At 57.1% G+C, this 9,265-nt stretch overlaps 1 protein-coding gene across 2 annotated transcripts; it reads left to right on the forward strand.

The window, feature by feature from the left end:
- Positions 1-9: 9 nt before the first annotated feature.
- Positions 10-7,880, forward strand: ASB10 (ankyrin repeat and SOCS box containing 10). Of its 2 annotated transcripts, XM_089917099.1 has the most exons (6): positions 525-939; positions 1,260-1,586; positions 1,743-2,010; positions 4,695-5,214; positions 7,322-7,435; positions 7,695-7,880. In XM_089917099.1, exons 1-6 carry the CDS (start codon positions 669-671, stop codon positions 7,878-7,880), a joined length of 1,686 nt encoding a protein of 561 aa, XP_089773225.1. In that variant the 5' UTR covers positions 525-668. The 2 variants fall into 2 exon arrangements, with proteins under 2 accessions (XP_022444869.1, XP_089773225.1); XM_022589161.2 differs by lacking the exon at positions 1,260-1,586 and having other exon boundaries at positions 10-939.
- Positions 7,881-9,265: the final 1,385 nt, after the last annotated feature.

Here is a 9,265-nt window from a genome sequence, read left to right on the forward strand (position 1 = left end):
TAGGCCAAGCCCTCTTCCCCCCGCACAGAAGCCCGACTTCCAGAGAACCCCTGGAGGGGATTCCTCACAGAGTAGGCTGTCCTCTGCTGTTGGTCCCCGCTGTCCCCTCCCTTGCATTTGGAAGTGGGAAGGTGTGGGGCTAATTGGTGGCATTTGGGAAGGCAGGAGAAATTATCTGGTACCCACGCGCCCTCCCTCTGGGATCAGAGCCCCGGCCGCTGGAGGCCAGCGTGGTGAAGTACAGGATAGATGAGAACAGGGAGAAAAGGGCAGCTTGAAAGCCCCATCCCCCATCCCCACCCCCACCCCTGCAACAAGGTGTCACACCTTGGCCGAAGCCCTCCCCGCCTCTGGGCTCCGTTTTCCTATACCCCTGAAATTGTGGATTGGACACCAGGTCTGGGTGGTCCGTTCAACCCTGCTGCATGCAGCTCAGGGTCAGAGGGCTCCACCCTAATTCCCAGCCCCAGCCTGACGCCTCCTTCCCTGCAGCTGACAGCTAGGATGTCCGGGCTATTCAAGGGCTATTTGTGGCGTGGCCTCTGTGTGCTCCCTGCCCCTCCCACACCGGACCTGCGCCTGGCTTGGGCCCAGCACCTGCCCACCCAGTCCGCCAGCGGCATCGCCCTGCGTCCTGCCGCTTGGGCTCTCTCTCCCTGAAACTGGCCATGCCAGGGAGAAGGAACTCCCCTCCCCACTGGGGACACCGTCTGGGGTGCCTCCGCTCGGCCTCAGCCTGCCGGGTTTGGGGGCCCCGGTCCTGCCCAGCCTGGGAGGCCCCTCAGCGCTCGCCGCTGCTGTGCCGGGACATGGCGCTGCAGAACGCCCTGTACACTGGAGACCTGGCGTGGCTGCAGGAGCTGTTCCCCCCACACAGCACAGCCGACTTGCTGCTGGAGAGCCGGGCTGCTGAGCCTCGCTGGATCAGCCACCAGAGGGGTGAGGGGCGGCTGGGGGACACGGGGCTGAGGGCGGGGGCCCTGGGCGGACCGCACCAGGCGCAGAGGTACCAGGTGCTTGAGGACGAAGTGTGCTCCCAGGCTGTTTCTCTCCCACCCTGAGGCTTTGCCTAAACCTTGGCCCGGGAGAGAAGTCATGCGGAGCCTAGAATAGCTCCTGCTGAGCCCAGGGGCCAGGTCAGGCGAGGCTCCGCACACGGAGACACTCTCCTTGCATCTGTTCCTGTCCCCTCCTCCTCTCCTCATCTCTGCCTTTCGCCCCTACCTCTCCTCCCCGAGCCCCCAGCCCCCTTCCCCCACGCTCCCACGCTGCCCTCATGAGCTGGTCCCCAGAAGAGTGCAGGGAGCAGGGCGAGCCCCCTGGTGACCGACATGCCCTCTGTGCCAGGCTGGTGGAGAAGCCCAGCGGAGGGTCCGCCGAGCGCCCGGAGGCAGGCCCGAGACCCATCGTCACGCGCGCGGCCTCGGGACCCGCCCTGGCCTTCTGGCAGGCGGTGCTGGCCGGGGATGTGGGCTCTGTCTCCTGCATCCTTGCCGACTCCAGCACCGGCCTGGCTGCGGACTCCGTCTTTGATACCAGCGACCCAGAGCGATGGAGGGATTTCCGCTTCAACATCCGTGCTCTGAGTACGGGCCAGGGACACTGGGGGGTCTGAGCGGGAGAGGGAAGCCTGGGGAAGGAGCTCTGGGCTCCCTCTTCCCGGCCTCTGCCCACCTCCCCCGTTGCCTGGCATCTCCTTGCCTCCCTCCAGGGTCTGAGGCCCAGGTCCCGTCTCTCCCTAGGACTCTGGTCGCTGACGTACAAAGAGGAGCTGACCACCCCACTGCACGTGGCGGCCAGCCGGGGCCACACGGAGATCCTGCGGCTGCTGCTGAGACGGAGGGCGAGGCCAGACAGTGCCCCTGGGGGCCGCACCGCCCTGCACGAGGCCTGTGCCGCAGGCCACGCTGCCTGCGCGCACGAGCTGCTGGTGGCCGGAGCCGACCCCAACATCCCTGACCAGGATGGGAAGCGCCCCTTGCACCTCTGCGGGGCGGCCGGCAGCCTCGAGTGAGTGACCCCTCGCCTCAACCCCCGTTCCACTCGTAGGGGAGGCAAAGAGACGAGCGCAGGGAGGATGAGGGAGCGCGTCGAGGGCTGGCAGGCCTGGTGAGCTGGGGCTCAGGTGGGAGTCAGGATGCGATTTCCCCCCAAGCCATCCTACCACTGGCCTGGTGGGCTTTGGAATGGCCTGTCCTAGCACCAGCTTCTGCCTCCCCAGGGCCGGAGGAGGGCTGTAGCAGGGCCCGGCTGCGCGGCCGGCGCGGGGGAAGTTGTGGCTCCTTTATGGGGAAGTGGTGTAAAGTTTTCATTTTTCTGAGCTTATGTCCCAGGCACCGTGCAAAGTACAGCAGTAAATAAGGCACGATTCTGCCCTCAGGGAACTGACTGTCCAGTGATCCAGATAGGCTGTCGAGGATAGCAGGCCCCCAGTTAGGGCCTGTGGTGGTCCTTGAGGGCAGGGTCTGGTTCTCAGCTTGGCAGGTCTGGCGTTTCCATATTGGCAGGCACCCTCAGATAAATGGGCTCGGGGACTGAACCCAGCTAACCAGACTCACAAGAAACCAATGGCTATACCCAAATGTAATAATGTATTATTTACTGTAGAGGACATTCCTTTACAGTGACCCAAATAATTGTGCCCTATATGTAGGGGGCCTTGGAGAATGAGTCCTCATAATTTTTTGATGAATCTGGAAGCCCGGCAAAGGGAGCCTTGGCAAATCTATGAACTAACTGTATGTACGACAGAGGCCTTCTCTCTACTGACTACACACCTGCCAAATTTCACATCTTGCCCCTGAATGGCACCACAGTTTTGATCCTTGGGTCCCCCTTTTGTGGACCTTCTTCCTCCTGTTAACCTCATCGGCCCTCAGAGGATTCTACCGACTTCCTCGTGTTATGGTTGGAGACGTGTTCTACATCAGCGTGGTCCAATACAAATACACCATGAGCCACCTATGTCATTTTAAATTTTCTAGTAGCCCTATCAACGCATGAAAAAGAAACAGGTGAAATTCATGTTTAAATCGTGGCAAATTACACGTCACATAAAATTTACCATCTTAACCATTACTCAGTGCACAGTTCAGTGGCACTAAGTACATTCACATTGTTGTGTGGCCATCACCACCATCCAACGCCTGAACCTTTTTAATCTCGCCAAACTGAAATTCTGTATCCTTTGAACAATAACTCCCCCTCCCCTCCCCCCCAGCCCCTGGCAACTACCGTCTACTTTCTGACCCTATGAATTGGACTGCTTTCAGCACCTTCTATGAGTGGAATCATACAGTATTTGTCCTATTGTGACTGCCTTATTCCGTTTAGCATAACGTCCTCAGGTTCATCCAGGCTGTAGCACGTAACAGAATTTCCTTCCCTTTTAAAGGCTGACTAATATTCCATGGTATAGATCACATTTTATTTACCCATTCCTCTATGGATGGACATTTAGAGTGCTCCCATGTTTTGGCTATCGTGAATAATGCTGCTATGAACATGGGTGTATAAATATCTGTGAATCAAGTGATATTAATTTTAATAATATTTTTTATTTAGCACAATGTATCCAAAATGTCATCATTGGGCTTCCCTGGTGGCGCAGTGGTTGAGAGTCTGCCTGCCGATGCAGGGGACGCGGGTTCATGCCCCGGTCCGGGAAGATCCCACGTGCCGCGGAGCGGCTGGGCCCATGAGCCATGGCCGCTGGGCCTGTGCTCCGCAACGGGAGAGGCCACAACAGTGAGAGGCCCGCGTACCGCAAAAACAAAAAAATATGTCATCATTTCAACATGGAACCAATATAAAAAGAACACATGAGACACTTTAGATTCTCTTTTTGTACCAAGTCTTCAAAATTGGTGTGTATTTTGCACTCACAGCACGTCTCCATCAGGACTAGCCGTCCTGCAAGGGCTCGGTGGCCGCACGTAGCCGGTGGCCACTGATTGGACAACGCTGTTCTGTGCAATCCCACGTTCTTTGTCTGGCCGTGTTTCAGCCCAGGCTCCCTGAGATCACACTTTGTGACAATCATTCCTTCCTTTTTTGAATAAGCAAGTGTATTTTTAACATTATTTTGGAGAATTTCAAACATATAGAAAGGTGGACAGGATAATATAATGAGCCCCCACGATCCACCACCATCTATGCCACCCACTGTCCCCACCCAACGAGGCCATTATGAACTCTCATGCTGACAGCTTTTCAGGCATTGTCTTATATGCCGCTCACAGCAACCTCTTCCGTCTAGGTATCAGCCATTATCCTCATTCTATAGACGAGGAAAGTGTCACTCGAAGACACTAAGTTCCCTTAGCCTTGAATTTCAGGGCACACATCTTGGCAGGCGTACACAGTCTTCTGAGAGGACCATCCTGGAGCAGATCTGGTGGCCGATTTTGGTTTTGGTCTTTCTCCCACTGCCCCAGTTCCCATTTGTGCTCACTTCTGCGTCCCCTTCCCCCCTCCTCCTCCCGTCCCAGCACGCAGAGCCCTGGCTTGAGAGAGGGCACTAAAAATCCTGCAGGATGTTGCTGGATGCCCAGTGCCAGCCAGGATGGAAGGAGCAGACAGCACCAGGAGCCACCCAAGGGTCCCCCCAGGTTTGCTTTGCTCAGACCGGCAGGAACACAGGGGTGAAGGTCTGCACCCCGTTTTCCTTCCCTCGGCCGTCTCGCCCTTACTAGGTGTGCAGAGCTGCTCCTGAGGTTTGGAGCAAAAGTGGATGGTCGGTCCGAAGAAGAGGAGGAGACCCCTTTGCATGTGGCCGCCCGGCTGGGCCACGTGGAGCTGGCAGACCTACTTCTAAGACGGGGAGCATGTTCCAATGCCCGCGATGCTGAAGGCTGGACCCCGCTGCTGGCCGCCTGCGACGCCCGCTGCACGTCCCCCGCTGATGCCGAGGCCACCACCACCCACTGCCTCCAGCTGTGCCGCTTGCTGCTCTCTGCCGGGGCCGACGCCGATGCTGCTGATCAGGACAGGCGGCGGCCCCTGCACCTGGCCTGTCGCCGAGGCCATGCGGACGTCGTGGAGCTGCTCCTGTCCTGCGGCGTCAGCGCCAACGCCATGGACTATGGGGGACACACGGCCCTGCACTACGCACTGCAGGGCCCAGCTGCAGCCCTGGCCCAGGGCCCCGAGCACACGGTGCGGGCGCTGCTCAACCACGGTGCCGTCCGCGTGTGGCCTGGGGCTCTCCCCAAGGTACGGGGCTAGGGCCCGAGGGAGGGCCATGGGAGCGAGGGCATGGGGAGACCCAGACCTGTGCTCCATCTTGCTCTGGTTGCAGCTCCAAACTTGGGCACATAGGTCAGTATCTTGTCTTTCATTCATCAAGTAAGCAAAGCCCAACAGGGGGCAAACAGCACACCGGCAGGAGGGGTGTATGCGTGTGTGCGTGCGCACACGTATATACACTGTGTGTGTGTGCATATAACGTGTTTGTACGTGCGTATGTGTTTGCATGTATGTGTGATGAAGGGAGACTGAGGGCACTGGGGCCAGATTATAAAGGAGCTGAAAAGACAGAAGGAGCCAGGACTGATGTGGGTGGCAGGGAGTCGTTCCTCCATCAGCGGAGAGAGCTGATGAAAGAAGCATTTAGGAGGCTCCCCCTGGCAGTGGGACCCTGAACATGAGACACTCCAGACACAGGAGACACTTGCCCAGGGCAGAGTGATAAGCCTGGGTCATGAGGTTCAAGGCCTCCTGACCATCTGCAGATGGACATGGTCCTTGTTTCCAAGAGCTTAGCGGAACATACACCACCGAGACCAGCAGCTGCTATCCTGGCACCAAAGAAAAACACCTTTCGCTGTCAATTTCCAATCTCTGTCTTATTTTACATTAATAGCCCCCGAGGTGGGTTCAGCTTGCAGACCTGTGCTACCGAGGCACTGGCAGGGGACACTATCCATGCTGTGCTGTGTCTGGAGGAGCTATATAATATCACGGAGGATGCTGGGCCTGGGGTGGGGACCCTCGTTCTCCAAGGAGCTGGGTCAGGATGGGTATAGGGCAGCAGGCGCAGGTTCCCCGCCCCGCGCCCGGGCTTGAACCATCCAGCCCCGCGGAGTCCTGGACTCTCCCTGCTGCCCCTGCCTCTCTCCTTCACTCATAAACCTAGAAGCATCTGTCTAGTTTCCTAAGCAAGACCAAATAGTTAAACAGCCCCAGAGTTCAGCAGACTGGTCTCCCCTTTGGGAAAATACAAGAAAATCAACAATTAACACTAATTAATCTCCTATTAACACCAGATAATTAGGAGACGAGCAATTCCCTGTAATCTGACAGTGGTTCTGACAGCTAATGATTTCCCCTTTGGGGAAGGGGTGGGAGAAGGAGGCAGAGCAGCAAACGGATTTCCTGGGATCCCACTGCCTGTCCCTCCAGCCGTGTTCTGTCCACACTGCCTTGGGGACAGGCTGGCACAGCAAAGTGCCCTGTTCGTCCCTTCATCTGGCCTCCACGACATCCCAAGCGATCAGAAAGTCGCCATTCATCTTCCACACCCTGCAGCTGCTTCAGGCTTGGCTGGGGTGCCTGTCCTCCAGTGAGGAACCCCTCCCTGCAAGGAGGCCTCTATGGCCACACCTCCAGGCTTGCATTGCTGGAACTACAACTTGGGCAAGTTACTTAACTTCTCTGTGCCTCAGCTTCCCATGTCTGTAAAATGGGCATAACCTTGTAGGGACGAGGATTAAGAGTCAACGCACGTGAAGTGCTAAGAAAATATCTGGCATAAATTATGCACAATAGAAATGCTAGCTGTTGTGCTGTTTTCCTGTCGTGGCCATAACAAAGTACCACAAACTGGGTGGCTTAAAACAGTAGAAGTGTATTCCCTTTCAGCTCTGGAGGCTGGAAATTTGAAATCCAAGTGTAGGTAGGGTTGGCTCCTTCCAGAGGCTCTGAAGGAGAACCTGTCCCAGGCTTATCACCTAATTTCGGGTGGTTGCCCACAATCCTTGGCTTGCTTGTAGATGCATCACTCCAGTCTCTGCCTGTGTCATCACATGACATTCTCCCTGTGTGTCTGTGTGTCTGTTTTCTCTCATAAAGACAGAAGTCATATTGGATTAGGACTCACCCCAATGACCTCATTTTTAACTTGATTACATCTGCAAAGACCCTATTTCTAAGTAGGTCACATTTATAGGTACTGGGATTAGGACGTCAACGTACCGTTTGGGGGACTCAGTTCAACCCACAACAGCTGTTCCTTGGCTGGCTGGTCATCCTGCGTGGACGGACAGGGTACCAGCAGTGTGTGGTAACCCCTAGAGCACTGACGCAGCTCTGCCCCCTGCAGGTGCTGGAGCGCTGGTGCACGTCCCCGCGGACCATTGAGGTCTTGATGAACACCTACAGTATCATGCAGCTTCCTGAGGAGGCCGTGGGCCTGGTGCCTCCTGAAACTCTGCAGGTCAGATTCTAGGACCCTGAACACACACTCATTCAGCCTGTCCCAAGAGACTTCCACCGCCTAAAGGGAAGCCCTGTGGGTCCCCCCACTCTGCCCCACAGAAGTTACTCAGAAAAAGAAAACTCACATTGTGAACACGCAAAGCACTCCCTACTTCTAAGAGGCTCCTGGAGACCCACTGGCCACCAGCCTCCCCTCTCTAGGAGAAGCAGGTGCCACTTGTCCAAGACTCCTTCTGAGACCCTCGTTCTGCCCCCAGAAGTACCACCGTTTCTACTCCTCCCTCTTGGCCTTGGTGAGGCAGCCCAGATCGCTGCAGCATCTGAGCCGCTGTGCCCTCCGTGCTCACCTGGCGGCCTGCCTGCCCCATGCCCTGCCCCGCCTGCCCCTGCCAGCCCGCCTGCTCCGCTACCTGCAGCTGGATTTCGAGGATGTGCTCTACTAGGTGAGCCCTGGGCTCTGTGGACAGTCCCAGCCATTGGGGGCTGGGGTGGGGGAGTGGGGGGAATGGGTCGGAGGCAAGAGAAGAGTTGGGGGCAGGGCCCTAGACAGAACCACCCAAATTCCCAGACCACCGGACGTCTCTGAATCCACATCTCTCCTTCCAGATGTCCACTGCCTTTTGAGAGAGTCTGAAAGCAGATGCCCCATGCCCTAGGGGATGCCAACCCACGGCTCACAGCGCCTGGAACTCAGGACTGAGTTGAACAGATTCAGGCGGAGGTGGCCCTCTCAACAGGAGGTCCAGCTCCACAGGCAGATGTGCATGTCGTCATTCCCACCAGGAGAGGCAGATGGGCCATGTGGCCAGGTGACATCTGATGGACAGAGAGCCGGGACTCATGGCAAATGATATATACTCCTCTTGGGGTCCGCTGAGGCCCCCTCCAGCTTGTCCAAACCCTGTATGCACATTAAAAATCTCCAGGCCTGTGTTACTTGGTGCTGTCTCCAACAGCCCTTCCTCTGAGCTGGCTGGCTCACAGGGCACTCGAGATGGGCAGATTTATGGGGTCTCCCTGGATCTACCCCATGGTGCCAGCTGCATGGCATCCACTAGCTATTGAGGGACCCCAGGCAGACCTGCCCCTCTGGCCCATGCTGTGGGGGAATAGCCACCAGGTGAGATAGTATCAGAAAGGGGCTGAAGGAGAGCCAGCCAAAGGACAGGGGCCAGAGGACGGGGGAGCAAAGAGGCTTGTGTAGGGCAGAGCCGCTGCGGAATGAGGCAGCGCAGACAGTGGGGCAGGATGGTAAAGGCAGCCTTGGGGTTGGGCAGTGAGGTGAGGGTCAGGAAGACAACGGGAAGGTGGGTGCACAGGCCAGCGAGCACCGCAGGGTAACCACAGTTCAGGTGAGAGTGAAAGACCCAGGTTTAGAAAAACCACAACAACTCTACCTACTGCCTGTCCTGTAGGTCAGGGAGCGCCAGAAGCACACCTGGTTCCTGCCTCTCTCGTAACTGCTCCTTCAATTAGGCATTGAGCTGAGAGGTAACACCCCTGGGTTCTAGTCCCAGCTCTGCCCTTAACTTGTGGAACAGAAGTCTCGTCCCTTCTCTGGGCCCAAGTTTCTGCATGTGTAAAACAAGAGACAAGGAGAAAGTCCCTTAGGGTCTCTGCAGTACCAGAATTTTAAGAACTTGTAGGCGCCCCGGCACCCAGGAGGCAGCCTGCAACCACTGGAGGGAGGGGGAGCTGCTCGGAGCCACGGAGCAGCCAATCCAGTGCACTGTGATCCGTGACGTCAAGGGTCGCCGGACGGATTTCCCAGGGCCCCAGAGTGCGCAGGCGCCGGAGTTCACAACTTTCCCACCAGCCGCTGGGAGCG

This window comes from Delphinapterus leucas, chromosome 9 (genome assembly GCF_059928025.1).
Source record: "Delphinapterus leucas isolate spDelLeu-1000000601 "Yukka" chromosome 9, BTC_Dleu_Yukka2, whole genome shotgun sequence".
NCBI classification, from domain to species: Eukaryota; Metazoa; Chordata; class Mammalia; order Artiodactyla; family Monodontidae; genus Delphinapterus; species Delphinapterus leucas.